Raw genomic sequence first — 21,355 nt, 5'->3', positions numbered from 1 at the left:
AGTCAGTCAATCCATTTATATGGTTTCATGAACAAAACAGCCCTGAAAACTTTTTGTTTTGCAAAAAGCATATGAACTCTGACCTGAAAAAAAAAAAAGGTCAGTTGTGATGACAACAATCTGGCCCAGTCTGGCAGACTGAGAAAGTAGATTGAAAGTCATTAAATGATTGCCTGCCAATGTCCATTTTTGATATGGCTTGCTACCAGAGCAGTCCACCAAATTTTGTAAGATACATGAAGTGGTCTGAGATATTTCCCCACTGCCTTCACTTTCTTGATAAATTAAAATGGAAGGAAAATATAGAGAAAGTTTCTGAATTTTTGTTCTTCTCAATTCACGTCATACTACACTTGTTATACGCAGAATCATATACAGAGTGTGCTATAACAACGTCTTCAGACAGGAAATTTATTTGTTTACACATATACACCACCACATGCCCATATCATTTCACTAGAAAGTTTACTTCGTTACAGAATTGCTGTGTATTTATATAGCTCTCCCCGCTCCCCCCCCCCATCAGCCTAGACAAAAAAAAAACAGGTGTGACGAAAAAAGTTTCACAAAAATGTAGGACAGATTCATGTAACCTACATAGAAAAAAAAATAGCTGACACAAAACATCAGTGGAATTTAACTGAAAACTGGCTTAAAATTTCGCCCACCAAAGGGCATGTTTAGAGGAAAAAAAAAATTTCCTAAAGCATTATTTTTGGAGCTTAAACTAGGATTTTTGCATCAGGATATCATCCTGCCTTACAAGGAAAACGTACAGCACCTTTCTAAAACCAACAGAACTCTCAGAGTCAGGAAAATTGAGCAAGTTAGTTGTGGACGAATATTTAGGTCATTTAGGGTAGTTTTCCTGTTATCTCATATTAGACTTTTGTTTGTAAGAAAAAAGCAGCATGTTAAGGCATATCCTACCTGTCTTGATGCCACTTTGATCTGATAGGGTGTCCAGCAGAGTCTATAAGCTGCCTAGGCTTATGTATGGGGCTGCTTGGATATCGTGGCGATGGGTTCCTAAAATTAGGCAGACAGACACCCAGTTACAGTGTATGTTCACTTTTCACATTGTGCCCTTGTGCAATGTGTTGTACAAGGGCTTAATTGTGTAACTTTTGACCCTAATTACTTTCATGCAAAATCGTAACATACTGGAAAGAACAGACTCTCCACATCAACTAAGAATCTGCACAATTGACATTTCGTATGTATTTAGACGAAACTTATTTTTCATGTACAACAGACATTTTGTGCCCGGGGTAGTATTTCAGATTCATTAATCTGGAATATAGCAGATTCTCTGAAGTCTGTAGTAGATTCCAGCATGATTGCATATCTTTACTGTTTCATTTGGCGAAATGAACTTGAAACAATGAAATGAATAGTGCAAAAATGCATCGTAATTTCACCCAAAAATGATTTGCATTTCATGATAAAGAAAACATTTGCCCGATTTCAGTTCAGTGTGAAAAGCGATGAAGAAAGACGTCTAAAAAGAGTAACATTCACACATGTACAAGATTTTTTGTCCATAATAAGTGTAATTCAATAATCATCCAAAAAAAAAAAAATTAAAAAAATAATAATGTTGCATATAATGAGGCAAAAGTTACAGAGAGCAACAACTGCAACATATATCACAGAGTAACAACTGCAACATACATCACAAAGCAACAACACTAACTTCGAAGAGTAACAATTGCAACATACAACACAGACCAACAGCAGCAACATACATCACAGAGAAACAACGGCAACATACATCACAGAGTAACAACTGCAACATACATCATAAAGCAACAACTGCAACATACATCATAAAGGAACAACAGCAACTTCATAGAGTAACTGCCCCAACATACATCACAGGGTAACAACTGTAACATACATCACAGAGCAACATCTGCAACTTCACATAGTAACAACTGTAACATACATCACAGAGCAACAGCTGCAACTTCACAGAGTAACAACTGCAACATACATTCACACAGCAACAAATACAACTTCACAAAGTAACAACTGCAACTTCACAGAGTAACAACTGCAACTTCACACAGTAACAACTGCAACTTCACACAGTAAAAACTGCAACATACATCACAGAGCAACAGCTGCAACTTCATAGCATAACGACTGCAACATACTTCACAGAGCAACAACTGCAACTTCACAGAGCAACAAATGCAACTTCACAGAGTAATAACTGCAACATACATCACAGAGCAACAACTGCAACAACCCCAATATACATCACACAGCAACAGCTGCAATGTCACAGAGCAACAATTCCAAATTCACAGGGCAACAGCTGAAGTGTCACAGAGCAACAATTCCAACTCCACAGAGCAACAGCTGAAGTGTCATAGAGTAACAGCTGTAGAGTCACAAAGCAACAAGCACATCACAGAATAACCACCACAACATGACAACATATGCAACATCAATGTCAGAGCAATACAAATGCAACATCACTGTGCAACAAATGTGACAACATGACAAGTCCCACAAATACACCAAGCTGTGAATCTATACAATTGCTTTCTGGCTGGCCTAGCACGCTATCTCAACAGGTACTCCATAGATTACCCAGTCATAAAGACCACAGTTTCTTTCAGGTCAGCATTAACCAAGATCATAGGATTATTTACTTTATAAATTAAAAAAAAACACCTGATTCAAACAATGTTACATACAGGGGCATATTTTACAAAGCTGACACAGCCTTTCTTTATTTGCATTTACTACTGGAGACTTTAATATGTCTTCAATAAAAGTTGTTATGGGCACTACCCTGGGCAAATGTTGGAAGTACTTGAGCCCATGCACGGTTAATAAGTGTTATTACGGAACCCACACATTCAATTTTACAAAGACATATATATTGTAGTCCATATTTTTGTAGTTTAAACTCACAGAGGATTCCTGAAAAAGTATGCTGAAGTCTACGCCATCAAAAGTAGCCAATATAAAATACAAAATGAAAAACATACCATGACAAACAGTCGCACTCTAAACATCGTAACAAGTTTAAAGCGATGTTCAACTGAATGCATGCAGTGATAGGATAAAATGGGACGCACACTTTTCATCTAGCCCTTCTTTAACATGTGAAAACTGTTTCTCTGTCTCTCTCACCTCTGGTACCAGTACACCACCGCACCCTTTGAAAATCACTCAGACATTTTATTTACCTCTCCCCAGCACATTCCCTGACCGCCCCCCCACCCTCCACCCCCCCCCCCCCCCCCAACCCCGCCAAACAATCCCTCCACACTCTTCCCACTTTTCTGTACGGGTCCTCTCCATTCAGGAGTACCTTTATCCACACAGGTTAGAGATGTAGTGTTTCACATCTTTCCATGGGTAAGTCAACAATTTGTACATTCAGCATGCTCCTCAATCATGTTTATTAACTGTCTCCGTCAATGTGTGAAAGGCACTACATATTCTCCCCTCCCTACCTCACACATTTATACAATTTGTTTGGCCTTCATACATTCTGTGCTGAAAGATGTACTCTTGAGAGACGTGGGTACACACAGAGTGATAGCTAAACTTACCTTACTCCTGTCCACCCTCTCCCTCTGCCTACCCCTTCACCAGGGGGTGGGGACAAGTAACCTGTGTTCTGACCAACTAGCTGAGCCACACCCTACAATTGAGAACACAGGTGTAACATAACTCCAGTGTATGGACACGTTCGTATTGTACGTTCTGCTTCATTCCCCACGCACAAAGGCTCAACAAATCGGAGCCAAATGCTCAATGTCATTCTGCTGAAATACATGTGCCTGCACTGACTCAACTATTGATAAATGAAAAAAAAAAAAACAGCATCAACATCAATTATTAAACAGACATAAAGGGCATTTACTCTAAAATATTTTATTACCATTTAATTTACTTACACAGCCAGGTATACAAATCATAAAAAAATTATATATGTATATATATATATATATATATATATATATGAATAACATGTTTACCTTCCCACGCTTGGTCTTCTTTCTGGAGAAAGACTCTGGAAAAAATACAGCAACCAAAGATGAGAAATGTAAGTTTTAATTCAGCATGCACATGTACACCAGAGGACAGGCTCAATACTGTGAGAACCTGGGTAATTAATAATTAACACACCTGTGCAAACTGACTAACGTCAGTGGATAATCATGTTAACATCATCAGGTAACAGATGTGACATAATCAATTAGTCCAGGCAACAAGGATTCTTTAATGAAAACTTGGCACTTCAATAAAGTGGAGTCACTTCAGCTTTATAAATTATGAAATGACTAAACTCGAGAGATTTCTTAATAGTCTATAAATTATAATAGGACATAATGAAGTGGAGTCACCTCATCCATAAATTATAAAATGACTTCTATAAAGTGGAGTCACCTCATCCATAAAATTATAAAATGACTTCTATAAAGTGGAGTCACCTCATCCATAAATTATAAAATGACTTCTATAAAGTGGTGTCCACCCCATCCATAAATTATGAAATGAACGATGACCATTTAAATTATTATAACCATAATGGATTATACTGATCGACTCAGTCAACCACTCAGTCAATCATAAAAGATTAGCATACATGTATACATTTAAGTAATATGCATTATATACTCTTTTTTTTCGCTTGCTTGCTCCGAGCACATGTCACCATAGTACAGAATACAATGTACTTTGTATGAAAATTGCACACATACATACATGGCTGAAATTATAAACAGTTGACATTTATCATCCTGAAGAGACAAATAATGCATACCTATACTAGGTGTTTGTGGCATTATGCATCGAAACACACATGAAGAGAGATATATACTAGGCGTTTGAAGCATTAATTTATACATGTTTGTATGTACTTTCTTTCGAACACTACGACATGAAGAGAGAATTTTTCATTTTTCAAACATTGCACACTGATTGTGCTCTATCTGATGAAAGAAACTTCACCATTTCTAAAATCAAACACACTACATCTTTTAACTTAAACTGACTTATCAAGCTGCTAGAATTCCACAGAATATCCAATAATATATAAAATATTTGATTAACGCATTTATTCAGGACTTTCAATGTTAAGAATTACCGTGACCACAGACCCAATTCCGTAGAATATACAAAATTTTCCACAAAATATTCAGGATTTGACAGAATATATCAATATCCAGAGTTCCACACAGAATATATTACATCCAGCATTCCACAGAGAGTATGCAATATCCCCCCCAGGTGTGGATGCCTCAGGCTGTCAGCTGTACCTATAGGCCTACCTACACAACAAACTAATGTACAAAATCATCAGTCCCATAGCCTGAAAATGATTACCGGATACTACTTTTTATATGCACTACATGCTGTGACAAGCCAGATCCAAATTTGCTCTTCCCACAAACCAGTCCCCCTGACAAAACTCGGCTCAAGATGTGGCAAGCGCATGGCTCGACTTCCCTTATGGGCCAACGGTCATCAACAAAGCAGTAACGCTCAAGTAATCGTCTGTTCCAACAATTAGCATTGAAATCCACACACTTGCATGACTGTAGTCAGGTGAAATACCGAGAGTTTCATGCACTGCTGTCCCACAGGTAGTCGATTTCCCACAGAGCGTGCCACATGCAGTATGTAACAGGCCAAGTATGTCAATACAGTCCTCAAATGCATAGCAAAACAACCTCGCAGTCACCTAGAGAGCTATTGCTCTTAGCAAAATGTTTTAAATTCTCTTCTTTTTTTTTATGTACATTTTAATTTGATTTTGGAGACAAACCTACATTGGTTGGATTGGGCCATTTTCAGGGCTTCACAAAAGGTATAACTATCAGTCTACACAGAGTAATGCCTTCAGAGTATGCTTGAATGAACACCTTGCCAACATGCAAAAAGATGAAGAATTACAGCAAGTTCCCATCACCAAATATAATATTTCATTACATTTACTTGCCTCTTAAATGCAATTTTATTTTGGGCTGAATTTTAAACTCCACTCATAGCAATTCAAGCTTTTGACTTCACACATTTTTTTGTTCATTTCTAAAATTCAGGCGAGCTCGAGCACATCTGTGGCTATTTACAATTCAAAATCAGGTTAATTCTGCGTACAATGCTTGGGTGGAGACTCAGGTAGAAGTTGAAATTTGCCAAACAAACACAACACCAAGCATGAAGCCTAAATGTCAGGTCTTCAATACAACCAGGTGTAGGAGAATCAGCATATATATGCATGATGTACTGCAACAAAATGAGCAATTGTAACTAATACCAACTATAATGATGTTAACGGCAATGACGTTTAAACACAGTACATAATACAACAATTAAAAGTTTAGAGAAATCAAACTTTTGTAAACATTCTATGCATCGGTAAAATTGCTTTACTACAAAAGCTGAGCCTGTGCACGTACAACTGTGCGCTAAATTGAAAAGATTAACACGCCCCATGTAATCACTGAGTCAACACGAGCTGTGAACTTTACTCTAGTTCTCAATGCTACCGTAGCAACATAAATTATCAAATTTCCTACAACAGCACTCTGCCCTTAAATATCTCCCAGTATCTCGCCATGTTTCCTAACAGTATGAGACACACAATCCCATTGGCTGAATTAACAGCTTTGGATAAGTGAAATTCAGAAACAGTAATGTTTTGTTTTTAGTTATTTGTTTAGGAACTTAATTGCATTTAATTCCCAATATGGAAATAAAAACTGAAACGGGAATCAAAACCAAATCTGTCCTCTATTCACTCTGATGCCATGTTGATCAACGAGAAATCTGATCAAAGCAGCCCCCCAGTTTAAAAAGTAATCTAATTCACTTGAATTCTGTGTGAAACGGAATGACTACCATTGCATTGTGTTCACATCATTCAGAATTTCCTTAGTTGCCATGGAAACCGGAAACTGATCAAACATGTTCAGCTTAAATAGGAACTCAGATATAAGCCTACATGCTATTAAAATGAAATCATCATTAAAATGAAAATCATCATTAAAATGAAATCATCATTAAAATGAAATCATCATTAAAATGAAGTGCTTTTGACTTCCATTGCGATCAAATCATTGAAACTTGTTACGGGAGTCAGAAAACCAGAAATTTGATCAAAACAGCCACAATCTAAACTGTTAAGAAGCATGATCACCTGAATATGCACAGGCATATTAAATATGAAATACTTATCTGAGGCACTTTTGCCTCTACTGTGAAACAACAGATATTCAATATTTTAACTTTTAGCTATTTTCAGACAGATAAACAGACATCATTATGTGATGGGATGAAAATCAACAGCTACGTGCACCTGGTAGTGCTTTCAGTTTAGGATCCGGAGGTTACCCATTTAATTTAGTATGAAGTTTAGTAGAATACCATTAGATCAAGGGTTAATGTCATTAACATATCACTGATTATGTAATTTGCCAGGTAAGAATCACAGGGAACATGAGAATCTCTAAAAACAAGCATTCCTGAACAGTAAGAAAAAATGAAGGAAAAATAAGGAAAAATGCATCAAACTATAATGGTATAATTGTGTTAAATTTCTTGAATTTAAATGATTTTATGCCAAGTCTTATAAATTTTGCACCTCGCCCAAAAATGATTTTGTAACAGTATGTTTAATATCAACTAAATCTGCTACTGTTAATATAATGGCCATTGGGACTGTGTCATTGGCTGCTGGGTTTCGCTAAAATTTTTACAATAAAATCTTGACTTAATACTGGTATCAGCTAATACATTTATGAACAACTGAGCCCTCAACAAGCTGTAGTATATACATGTATTTTCAAATTTAATTTGAAGGGAAATTAGCTTTAGGATTCAAAGCCATGCCTGAAGCTATAACTCACAATGAGAATATATGTACTTTGGGAATGGGAACAAATGTTACATGGGGAGGTTTGCAGCATCAGCCTTATACAGAGAATCATCTGTATTTCATGGAATTTTTTAATGCCTTGCTTCAAAACAGAACTACAGAACAGCTTAGGGAGATTAGTTGCTGAAAAATTTAATCACATTAAATGTAAAGGTGATATACTGTACATTTATTGTGCCTTTGAATAAAAGAAAAATGCGTCCACTCACATCTATGTACATGAGGTACCATTGTACAGGGAACAGAGGTGTCTGTTAAAAATCTATGTACACGAGATGTCAATAAACAGGGAAAAAATATGAACACAGGTCTACATAAATGCACGAGGTGCCACTGTACAGGGAACGGAGGTGTCAGCTCAGATCTACATACATGTACATGAGGTGTCATCGTACAGGGAACGGAAGTGTCCGCTCAGATCTACATATATATATACAGGGAATGGAGGTGTCCGCTCAGATCTACATACATGTGCAGGAGGTGCCATTGTACAGGGAATGGAGGTGTCAGCTCAGATCTACATACATGTATATGAGGTGGCATTGTACAGGGAACGGAGGTGTCAGCTCAGATCTACATACATGTGCAGGAGGTGCCATTGTACAGGGAATGGAGGTGTCAGCTCAGATCTACATACATGTACATGAGGTGTCATCGTACAAGGAACGGAAGTGTCCGCTCAGATCTACATATATATATACAGGGAATGGAGGTGTCCGCTCAGATCTACATACATGTACATGAGGTGTCATCGTACAGGGAACGGAAGTGTCCGCTCAGATCTACATATATATATATACAGGGAATGGAGGTGTCCGCTCAGATCTACATACATGTGCAGGAGGTGCCATTGTACAGGGAATGGAGGTGTCAGCTCAGATCTATATACATGTATATGAGGTGGCATTGTACAGGGAACGGAGGTGTCAGCTCAGATCTACATACATGTGCAGGAGGTGCCACTGTACAGGGAACGGAGGTGTCAGCTTAGATCTAAATACATGTGCAGGAGGTGCCATTGTACAGGGAACGGAGGTGTCAGCTCAGATCTATATACATGTACATGAGGTGACATTGTACAGGGAACGGAGGTGTCGGCTCAGACCTACATACATGTATATGTGGTGGCATTGTACAGCGAATGGAGGTGTCAGCTCAGATCTACATACATATACATGAGGTGCCATTGTACAGGGAACGGAGGTGTCAGCTCAGATCTACACACATGTATATGAGGTGTCATCCTACAGGGAATGGAGGTGTCAGCTCAGATCTACACACATGTATATCAGGTGCCATTGTACAGGGAACGGAGGTGTCAGCTCAGATCTACATACATGTACATGAGGTGACATTGTACAGGGAACTGAGGTGTCAGTTCAGATCTTACACTTGGATCTGCCATCATAAAGGTGGCAGTCAGTTCTATGGGTGTTTTGGCATACAGACAAGAAAAACCCCTAAAATAAATATCTTTTTTCTTGCTTCAGTTCTGATACCAACATGTACGTTGGTTGCCAGCTCTCGCAAAACTCGGACCACCCACACACACTGGCAGTCACATGAAGGTGTACAAAGATTTAAGCTCAACGACACTTTGGTGTGCGAAAACATCTTACATGTGACTAAATATAAAATCAAACAAATTACTGTATACATTAGCAGCTCTTTTAGCCCCTGGTAAATGCCCCGCTTCACCGAGTCAGGGCAGGTCAACACAAAGATTACAGCTTTAAACATGTACTGTCAATGTTAATATTATTTATTTTGTGATGATAAAAACTGTAATGTTTACACGACTTTTCAGGTCGTGTTACAAGTAAAGGCAGAGGTAGTTAGTGCTGTATCTGATCTTTAATGTTGCTGGAGAATGGGGGTGGGGATTTGGTGGGGGGGGGGGATGGGGTGTTGTGGGGGTACAATCAGGAAGTGTCCATGTACATTTCAAGCAGTCGTCAGCTCACCACCTGAATATACAAAGATATTCCTAGGCAGATGTGCATTTTGAGCAATGATTGGAAATCAACATATTGCACAACACATCCATATTTTTGGCTGCCCTGAAGTTGGTATGTCTGTCTATTGTTACAGTTAGTTGGGTTGGATTTGGTCAGAATTGATCAGATTTAATACAGACAGGTTGGTCAATTTTTTTTGCAGACACATCATCTTTTAACATGGGCCTTAAGTGCAACATGATGGTACACTTCCTGTGGGCTGTTGATGTTTGTTGGTGTTGAGAATTTGCAATCGACGGAAAAAGCACTTTAGCGTGTTAACAACCTATCAGCAAAATCAGATAATATTTCACAAATCGTCCTGTTTTCCTTGAAATTGTGATAAATTCATAATATAAGCAGCAAATTAAACAAAGCAATGACATCAGGCCATTCTGCTGAATCAAATGGAGAAGCTGAATCTTTTAAGGCAATGTTCATGACCATGTAAGTGTGTCTTGTGTTTAATTTATAGCTCTACCCCCCCCCCCCCCCCCCCACCCCCAATGCAACAGCTGATGAAACTGGGTGAAAATTGTTCTGTCTGCCTGTGAAATTTTTTAACTTATGCCAAGGCATCACCAATCTTATTCTGTGTTTTACAGGTGGGCCAACAAGTAAAAATCCAAAATGGAAGAACTTGAAAATCCACATTTTTATCTTGTCTGATCTTTATGTTTTAAATAGAAGATTTAAATGTTTTTCTAGGCTTTCTGATCACGTAAATATGTCTCACAGAATAACTGCTAGGAGAGTAAAACTTTTTTCAGAAACCAGATGATTTTTCACTTTTATTTTTTTTCCCCTTCTCTGACACTGAAAAAAAGATTCATTCTACCCGTAAAACAAAACGATAAATTGACGTGGACTTATCCCTTAACGTGAGAACAGAGTGCAAGATGGCATCAACTTTTTCAAGGACGTTTTAGCTCTTGCAAATTTGCACTCGTTTTATTATCATATTTGGAGTTCAAGGACCAATGATAAATAATATTAGTTACATGGTTACTCAGTGATACACTGTGCAAATATATGGCATCATCCTAGCCCAATGTAAGGATTACTGACAACATATATTTGCATATCCTATCCATGAGTGATTATGAAATGAATTTATCCCGGACATCAATTCAGTGTGAAGACCAATGTATAGGAGACTTGCTTCAGTGATGTGATCATTGTATTCACAACCAAACAAAGGGAAATAACCTACGCAGCAGACACATTTGACATCCGCCTGCAGGATTCGAGAATATATCTGTACCCTATGTGACCGTTGACGTCTAATAAAAAAGCCGAGTATTTTGTCTGATGCGGGATAATATTAGTTACATGGTTATTCAGCGAAAGGATATGAAAATATATGGTGTCAGTAACCCCAATATTCTCCAATAAGGGAGACAACTTAGTCAACAGACACAAATGGCATCAGCTGCTGGATACGGGAATCTACACGTCCCAAAAATGGCCGTTGCTATCCAATGAACATGGCAGAATTTCGTCTCATGCGGAATATTGGCAAAAATGGGTTTGATGTTCAATATTTGGTTAATTTTACACTCAACAAAATATGAAATTTTGAAGGGTAAATATTACATGTGATAGGAAGACCATTACACCACAACCATATAGGATTTGGGAAATAGGATATACAGGGTAGAGGCTAGGTTATATCTGTTTTACCTGTCTCTACACTTTTTTTGTAATAACCAGACAGTTTTTTGTATGCCCAGCCTGAAAGTACAATGGTTTATTACACCAAAACTTCAGCATTTTCAAGCAAATGATTATTCGCAAAGACCTTGGTGATATTACAAATGAAAATGTTCAATGTAGAGATCAAAAATACATGCACCAGTCACAATTCACGCTTCTCAGTTGACAACCTCACCATCATCAACCAGCCAGTAATATTACCTTATGAATACAGCTTAAAACTCCTTTTGCATTGCATTGTTCTTTTATTTATTTTTTGTGAAATATTTTCAGAAAAAACAATGCATAAAGTCAAACCAGGAGTGCTCCATTATTTTGACCGTCTTACCTGGCTATTGATTACTGTAGATCAAAGGATACAAATGTTGATATAGATCAGTTATTGCATATACAAATTTTTTCACACTATTTCAAGGAAAAACTAAACTTGTCACACAAGCGTGGAGTCAGCAGGAGAATCTTTACTTGAATGAAAGTATCTGCCAAAATAGCCTTTAAAACAGTTCAATCAGGTGATATTAATTCATATATATGTATATACATCTCCACCCAATTTAGGCATAAATTAGAAAAGCTGTTTGTTTGGGGTAACCCTATTTACCCACAGAAACACCCTCCTATTAAAACATTTAGCCAGGTTTTTTGGTTTGACTAATCAGCATTTTAACTTTTGATCTTTTTTTTTACACTGAAAACTTACTGCAGTTGGGATACTAACAATTTTAAAACGTAAATCTGTATTAATAAATACCTAGCCTATAAATCAATTTTAACGACAGATGAAGGTTTCCTGAGACAACAGAACAAATTGCCCTGGGGCAAAGGCTTCTAGATAAATGTTGCAATAATCTTTGGCTGCTAAGTAGTTTTGTGTTTGCTCTCTCGTATTCCACATACAAAAGCAAACATACGGAGAGTAGACTGAGTTATGCATATTGTACCACTAGAGATTGTCTGCTCACCTGCCAGCACAAAAATTACATACACATCTAATTCCTCAACCTTTACCCACAAGAAAGAGCAAATTTTCAGTGCACTTTATACACATTTTTAATTTGATTTTGGAGACAGAACTACACTGGTTGGGTTGGGTTGGCCAATTTCAGGGCTTCACAGAAATATAACTTTATTAGCCCTTTCTGAATAATGCTTTCAGAACATGCTTGAATACACACCTTGAAAACATGCAAAAAGGTTGAAGAATTACAGGGTCAGTACAAAAAAAATAACTACAGTAAATGAAAAAGTAACAATATTTACAGAGATCCTTGAAAGCCGCTGCTGTGTAGTCAAGTGCACTGAACCTCAGCACGACTTGAAATTCTTAAGCCTTCTTCACAGAAACCAACAAAGTTGTCACATGTTCGTGATTTAAGTCAAATTCTTCAAATCACAAAAGAACAGTTAATCTGACTACTTATAGAATAAATGGTGACCTATATCTTACTGACCTGACTGCGGGGATGTTGAGAACTGGGCGATGGGTCTCAGGCTGCTGAATGGTACATCTAACCTATCAATGAGAATGAGTCAATAAAGGGAAATAATCCCTGTAACTGGTCTCAGATGGTGGAGTTCAACTCCTATCGATCACTAAATTGTCACAGTGACGTATTTGTGAACCGATGGCTGTTCTTTTGAAAAGTGGTTCACACGGATGCGTACAAAAGTGTTTGTAATACCTTGTACACTATGGGAATTGCTCTCTTATCTGACCAATAACTTGTACACTGAAATATTGCTGTTGGTAGACATATCGAAAGTAGAATAGTGTTTCATATACAATGTTTCTAGCCCAACTGAGACACATTCATCTAATTTATGTGTTACGTTCAGTATCAGCAAGACCTGGATTTGAACCTGCCAAGGAAAGCCCATCATTGATAGTTCAACCAGCCAAATGGCATGGATTATAGCCAAACAAACACTATAACAGACGACATATGCAACTGTTAGATTTTTTATTTTTCACTCATAGTTGTCCAAGCTATTAAAATAAACTGTATAGGAGAACCATGAGCATGAGCATGAGCATACCTTCATGCTAAAGTGACATTTTTGTCAACAATCATATTTGTTGGCAGGTTACTGATTCTCCCACAAGATGTATTTATTTATTTGATTGGTGTTTTTTGCCATACTCAAGAATATTTCACTTATACCAAGGCGGCTAGCGGGTTGCTGGCAGACCTTCCCAAGTACGGCCAGAGAGGAAGCCAACATGAGCTGGACTGGAACTCACAGTGACCAAATTGGTGAGAGGCCCTTGGGTCATTACGCCGCCCTGGCGTGCTAACCAACTGACCCACGGAGGCCCCCGATTATCCCAGAGGAAAGGACAACACCAGACCTAATGTGTATAGGTACTGACAAGAATCCCACCGGAAGTTTAAAAAGTTTAATTTTTGTGATGTTACATAACAGAGATATCACAGTTCAAAGTCAGCAAAGCCGCATACATTGAGAAAATGTAGGAGCCATGTTATCAATGTTTAATCAATCAGGGGCCAGCCATTTCTATACCCAAGAATGCACAAGTTTCCCCTGATGAAGACTGTTTTGCCTTTTAGCCATTTTGAATGAAGCGACATTGTGTTTCCAGTTTCTCTAAGATGGTATATCCCATGTCTTCCAAAGAATTCCAGATTGAAAAGTGCATATACAGAGTTACCAAGCACCTTAGAAGAAACTGACAGTGACCATTTAGGTCTGCTGTCACCCTCTCATCTGAAATAACAAAGATTATATCTATTGTAAGAGAAGAATTAAGCTGAGGACACACTAGGTGGATTTTTTCAACTGTAGCGCTAAACCTAATCCCCAGTGAAATCAATGACGATATTAGCAGACATACTAGGCGAATTTTTCTGTTGATCGTTTTCATTAGGTTATGTCATGTGACGTAGTAAATCATGTGACACAAACAAAATGTCACAGTTCAATACAATTTCATGTTGTTTGATTGGTCAGCTTGATCGTCTTGGTCGCTGAGTGAAATCTCTGGCGAATTTCTTTGCTGGTATCTGACATGTTTGATAGAAGCAAATGTCAAAACGGACAAGATTGCCTGTGAAAAATATGCCGTCACTAGTGTGCAATACCGTAATTCTTCAACCTTTTCACATGTTTCCAAAATTTTCTAAACTCATAAAATCATACTTTTTGGGAAGCCCTGAAATTGACGAATCCAACCAATGTAATTCTGTCCCCACCATCATGTGAAAAACATGCATAAATCCCACTGGAAGTTGCTGTGTCATATGTGAAAAGGTTGAGGAATTAGGGTAAGCAGATTTTTAAAACTTCACAATATACATCTGTACAAGCTAAAAAAATCAGTTTAGTGTGTCCCCGACTTTCAGTCAAAGAGTATATACAGCATACAAGAATGAAGGTACATGTGTACTTACTTCTGACCAAGTTCTTCTATGAACACAATGACGGGTCCTTTGTCTTGGCTGCCGATTTCCTGGATATGGGCATGGTACAGTTTCTCTTCTTCCCCACAGCTCAGAGCTACCTGTCCACAGGTAAAAAACATCACAGGAGTCAACACAGAAAAGGTGTAGACTATACCAGAATAACTGTACTGGCAGGGACAATTTTTTAACGACACAAACGTTTACCTCCTGTAAGTTAAACTCCAATGTCCAACGCAGGCTTTCATGTTTTCAACAAAGTACCTTAGTTATTCTTCGACTGAATTCAACAGTTGTTAGTCTTATTATAAAGCAGTGCACTATACAGCTACAATGCATATTAACACAGCCCTTTTGTATAGTCTGTAGCTAAATGTACACGCAGTCTAACCATCCACCAGACCGATCAAACATTTATGAAAAGCTTTGGGCGCATTTACAGGGTGTATCTTGCATCAACCATGCGTCACACCCCTTTCCCACAGTGGTTAAGATTGGAAGATATCTGTTTACTTCTGCTCTAGCTGAGCTATATCCCCACGGTCCTGGGCAACTAAACGGACAGCTGGCCCGTAGATCCTTATTATGAGCCAGTTTTGTTAAATCTGCTCTGTAGTGTATTGAATACCAATATCAGCATACATTTAGCAGTCAACCAATTCTAATCCCACAATCAATACTTGAAATTTAACTTATGAAAAACCCACGGGAACTCTTGCCCCACAGAGAGCCTTTTGTAACAAAACTATGGACCACTGTACAAGCAGATTAGCAAGATATATATCACACAGAGCACAGAAATAGACTTGGAATATTTTCCTCCTGTATTTACAGTTGATCACATGCGTGTGCGACATCCACTTGTTTCCATGCAATGCTGTTTGTGTGCTTGCATACTATGCCAGATTTAGAAAGATTTACACAATCCGGAAAAAAGCATTGAAAGTGAATATTGGAGAAATAAGGAAGCCATAATAATTATAAAATATGTTATTTTTTTTATTTATCATATATTTAAAACAAAATTTAACATTCCTAAAAATCTTGGTTTTATGGGTGAAAGATGTTAGTTTTATGGGTGGATAAGGCAGTGATGCAGTGCACCCCCCCCCCCCACCCCACCCCACCCCCCCACCATCTACACATCTTTCTTTTTCTTAAATATACACATACGCTGAATATACGCTTAGTAGTCCGTTTCTGTTAACTCTCTGTTGTTTAAGTTACGAATTTGCAACAACTGTCAGCACACTCGCCGGACGTTGATTTCAGAGGAAACAATGTGGCTTTACCTTCTCTGTTTCTTTACTGTAAATATTGCCCTTACAGATACGTTTATCGTTGTACTGTGTGCAAAATATGACATTTAATGGTTTCTGAACGAACTGTAATGTGATTTTGGTTGTTTCATGGAGTAAACTGTAGTATTTTAATATAACAGAAATTTCAGGCGATAGTGATCGTTACCATGTAAAAAACTGTGTCGTCTAGATCTGATAAACTCACACATTTTGGCTGCTTACTGTACTGATAGTTGCTTTAAATAATATTTCTAGGTACTGATAATTTTTTTATTTATTTATTTATTTCATTGGTGTTTTACGCCGTACTCAAAAATATTTCACTTATATGATGGTGGCCAGCATTAGGGTGGGAGGAAACCGGGCAGAGCCCGGGGTGGGGGGGGGGAACCCACAACCATCCGCAGGTTGCTGGAAGACCTTCCCACGTACAGCCGGAGAGGAAGCCAGCATGAGCTGGACTTGAACTCACAGCGAACGCATTGGTGGGTCATTACACAGAATACCAAGTCACAAAGTATGGAAGCCCGTTATGTTCGCCTTGTGTCACTACTTTGATTAATGTGTAAGTTTGAACTGTAATAAATATTTTCGGCATTGGCTGAGCGTTGATTTCAAAGGAACAACATGGCTGTGCCTTCTCTGTTTCTTTACCCTAGTTACCCTATTTCCTCAATCTTCCTGCCCATTTTTATGTTGATTTTGGAGACAAAACTACATTGGTTGTATTAGCCAATTTCAGGGCATCCCAAAAAGTGTATATTTTACCATTCTTCACAGAATAATGCCTTAAGAATATCCTTGAATAAACACCTTACAAACTTGCGAAAAGGTTGAATTACAGTACAATTTCACACTTCTAACATATCATCATACACACCTGGAGACCGATATTAACAGCACACTGGTGGTTTTTTGAACAATGAGGAAACCTACAAATTACCTGTAAATGGCCAGGATTACAGAATACTTAATTATTATCGATCTCAGGTATTGTTAGTAATTTACACTGACCTACAATCCTGTATCCATAACCCTATCTAAGCCACTAATCATGACATATCCCGCAAAAAGACAGACTTTGGGATGCCTGAGGGGAAAGATGCTTCAAAGTCCCATCTGCTGATTACTCTGATCTGCTTGGTCCATATGTTGGCATGATAAAAAAAACCAGACCTACTGTACAACAGACTTTGTAACTCCATACTGCCTAATAATCAGTTAGATCAGTTCATTATCACTAGAAAACAAACCTGTGACACTTTCTCTTCAACAAAGCCATTGGCCTATATAGCCTAATTGTAGCCATCTACATTCTCTCCTGTAATACACACACACACACACACATATATATATATATATGTCTGTATATTTCAGGGTTGCCAGAGGTATTATGACCAAAAAAAATTCCTGACTCTTCATGACTGAAAATCTGACAATAATTCATTACTTCACTACTATTAAAAATGACAAAATTTTGAAATTGCAACATTTCAATGTAACAATGTTTCATTCCATTTGTGAAACATAAATATGTCCTAAGTCCTAAGTCAATGCAGCGTTACAGATTTACAGGTTTCAAGAAGAAAATCTGCCAGTAACCCCACTCATCTGGATGTCTTCAAAATGGTCTTCCTCTTTATGCATCTCTGTTTGATTTAGGTCTAATTTATTATTTATTTGATTGGTGTTTTACGTCATACTCAAGAATATTTCACTTATACAACGGCAGCCAACATTATGGTGGGAGGAAAAGAAGAGAGGAAAAGTGAGAGGAAACCAGCATGAACTGGACTTGAACTCAGAGCGACCACATTGGTGAGAGGCTCCTGGGTCATTACGCTGCGCTAGCGCGCTAACCACCTGAGCCATGATTTGGGCCCCGATTTGAGCCCCGATTTGGGTCTAATGCCACTTTCATCATTACAGTCACAGTTTCAAGCATCCAGGTTTCTAAAGAGTTTTATGTACAACAGGGCACTGAAATTTTTTTATAGAAGGCTAGACATATTCTGACTACTTTATCAGAAGGAGTTTCTTACCTGAAGGCTTTATTTTTTACGATGAACTCTTATTCAAGGCCTATATAATCCAGGCTAAATTCGTTTTGCTTACACCTACAGTGGCCTCCTCCTGTGACTAAAGGGAGTGCCAAAAATCGGCCCAGAGCAGCTATACGATCACTGCAAAACCATGCATTTCAGTCATTTCACAATGGCGTCTTCTTTTACAGGGCCACTGGCAATTTATGACAGTTCCTCTCTACAACAGTGTGCGGAAGACACCCCACCTCACAGTATATAGAGACACAGACAGATCACAACATTGCTTACTGTAAACATTCAACCTTTTCAACCACTAAAGCACTTTTTTCAGTGGAATTTATGTATGTAATTATTATGAAAATAATGCTAAAAAGATTTGTTCATGTCACTGAAGATGCAAGCTTCATACAACTGTGCAGATTATTTCTCTACACCCCTTGGCCCACAGTTCTCTCAGAATGTTTCAAAAATTTTGGTTGCAGAGGTGTTTGAAAAGGTTGAAGGGTATCCTACATGTTGAGATAAAAAAAAAGTGCCCAAAGTTCATTGTGTACAGAGTTACTGCCAATGTGCAATGTTATGAGAACAGTCCAGTTGGTAGCCAGCAATCGGCCACTATTGGTCATCCGGCCACCACTGGTCATCTGCCCCCAGTGGTCATACGGCCACCATTGGTCATCCGGCCACTATTGGTCATCTGACACAATTGGTTATCCGGCCAGCATTGGTCATGCGGCCAGCATTGGTCATCCGCCAGGTGTACCAGAACCAAGCTTTAGCCATCATGCCGGCCACTTCACTAAGTATCTAACAAACCTCCTGATGCAAAACTCCAGCCAAGTCATCTACAGCTAGATTTGGAAAATCGACCTCAGTAAGGAATTGAGAACTTAAGCTGGGTAGATTCCATATTAGCTTCTTCAACCAGGGATGGTTACCTACATGTACAATCTGATACCCCTTTCAAGATGTAGGTGTACAATGACTATACATGCTTTAAAAGTTGTTTTTCTTTCGTTTGATTGTTGTTGCTTAGGGTAGGTGGCCACATAACACAGGCTGTGCAACACATAACTTATGTTTCTGAATATAACCTATCGGTATTAACTTCAGATATGATCAATGTTTATGCCTACATACATTCAGTAGATATATAACATCAGTATACTAATATTATGTCCTCAAGAAATTAAAGCAATGTGGGTTATAAGCCTAAAGACTTAATGGTGTTCACTCAGAGTGTACATAAATAAGCAGTGCATGGGTGACTTGAGTACGTTCCCCTCAGCATTTTCTTGGTCTAGAAAGTCTTGCACCAGTTGAACCAATGTGGATAATAAATATTCCAATAAACTTTTAGACTGTGAATCGCAGCTAGACTGATGAGCAGTATGAAAATTCTTTCAATCCGGTTTGCCATAATTACCGGTGAAGCAACAACATACATGTCTGTATGAATCAGGGAAGGTCAACACGTGTTCGTGAGAGGTCATACTTTGGCAAACCAAAAGGAAGACACAACACCAGGTGACTACAAAAGACAATGGCCAGACAAGCCAGATGCTTTGTCAAACAAACCATTTATGGATGGAACCACAGGAGGTCAGATTATAACCTGATGTGCCCACTGTGGCTTTGACACATCAGACGGCTTCTACATGGAGCTAATCCCACTGCCAGGGTGTCCTGACAATTACTAACTGGGTATTAAAACAAATAGGCTTTACTGCCATTGATCAAAAAACCCCAAAATTCACTGATCAAGACAAACTGACAAGTTACAACACTGCAAATTTTGAATCACTGTCAAAGATGACACAATTTATGCCTCCCATTTTGAAAGTTTTGAATATCCGATTATCATCACTTTTGAAAATTTCGGCCATGTAGAACAGGTTGATATTGGACTTTGTTACAAAATACACTGGCCATTGGCTGCACTGGACAGGTGTCCTCATATTACAGGTTGTTAAACATGGAAAATCATTAGAGGCCAACTGTTTTATGTGAATGGTCAACAACGTTATGTAAGTTTTGTTGACATTAATTTACTGATCCTCCATCTCAGTGTTCTGGGTGCACATATGACACCTCAAAAACTCTACTCTGAATAACTTTTTTTCTTAATCTTTTAAATGTAATCATAAATACTTGCCTAATATTTTTGACAGTTTAAATGGAGCAGTAGGGCCTTTTTTTTTACCAATGCTCCCCTATACTATTACAAGTGAACATAGAGGTAAAAGAATCAGAAGTTTCTACACCCTGATGCAGCTAAAAGCCCACAGAAGACAAGAGCCAAATGTTCAGCTATTGACCAGATGAGATATCGTTGCCTCAGTCAAAAAGTTAAATGCGGACAATGAGCTTTTGGCTTACAGATTAACACAAAGCAGGTCATGTGACCAGACATGAGCCTTCACATGGTTTATTAGAGGGGAAAATGGCAGACTCTGATGATGTGGCAGAGTGGCGTTTACTCCTAATTTTATTGTTTAAGTGAAAGACAGCACCTGACTAATGTTTCTATCCACTGAAAGACTATCATTCAAAGTATTTTAAACTGCCAATAAATTTTTTTTTTTTTAGATTTTTTTGAACCGGTAAAAGTTTACTGTGACAGTTGATCTACTATAGTGTTCAAAAAGAACTCCAGCAACACTGTTTAAAAAAGCTGGCTACAGATGCACGGCCTGTGTATTCCTGGTTCAGGTTGTAGCCTCTGGAGGGGTTGTGCTGGTGATTTTGACCCCTATTAAATGTTTACAAAATTGCAAGAGGACTGTTGTTAGATTCATGCTCAATTCTGAAACAAAAGGAAATAAATCTATGCACCATGAGGCTGATCTAGGCATTCTACTGTCATTGGATTTTACGCCTCAATTTTGTAGTGGTAGCTTCTAAGATGAAGCTTGAACATGGCCTTTCAATAATTTTACTGTAATTTATATAAGAAAACAGAAAAAAA

General features: G+C 38.2%; 1 protein-coding gene across 1 annotated transcript in view; it reads right to left on the bottom strand.

Moving 5' to 3' along the window:
* LOC135473458 (uncharacterized) overlaps positions 1 to 21,355 on the bottom strand; it is a 63,235-nt gene that overhangs the window by 14,213 nt on the left and 27,667 nt on the right. Inside the window, exons 11-16 of the mRNA XM_064753309.1 lie at positions 15,033 to 15,142; positions 13,074 to 13,135; positions 11,590 to 11,640; positions 4,005 to 4,039; positions 3,576 to 3,667; positions 931 to 1,029 (exon numbers count right to left, since the gene is read on the bottom strand). Coding sequence (XP_064609379.1) covers positions 931 to 1,029; positions 3,576 to 3,667; positions 4,005 to 4,039; positions 11,590 to 11,640; positions 13,074 to 13,135; positions 15,033 to 15,142 — 449 coding nt within the window. The remainder of the gene's footprint in view (positions 1 to 930; positions 1,030 to 3,575; positions 3,668 to 4,004; positions 4,040 to 11,589; positions 11,641 to 13,073; positions 13,136 to 15,032; positions 15,143 to 21,355) is intronic.

This window comes from Liolophura sinensis, chromosome 8 (assembly GCF_032854445.1).
Source record: "Liolophura sinensis isolate JHLJ2023 chromosome 8, CUHK_Ljap_v2, whole genome shotgun sequence".
NCBI classification, from domain to species: domain Eukaryota; kingdom Metazoa; phylum Mollusca; class Polyplacophora; order Chitonida; family Chitonidae; genus Liolophura; species Liolophura sinensis.
Note: the sequence above shows the minus strand (reverse complement) of the source record. Positions and strands in the feature narration are given on the sequence as shown.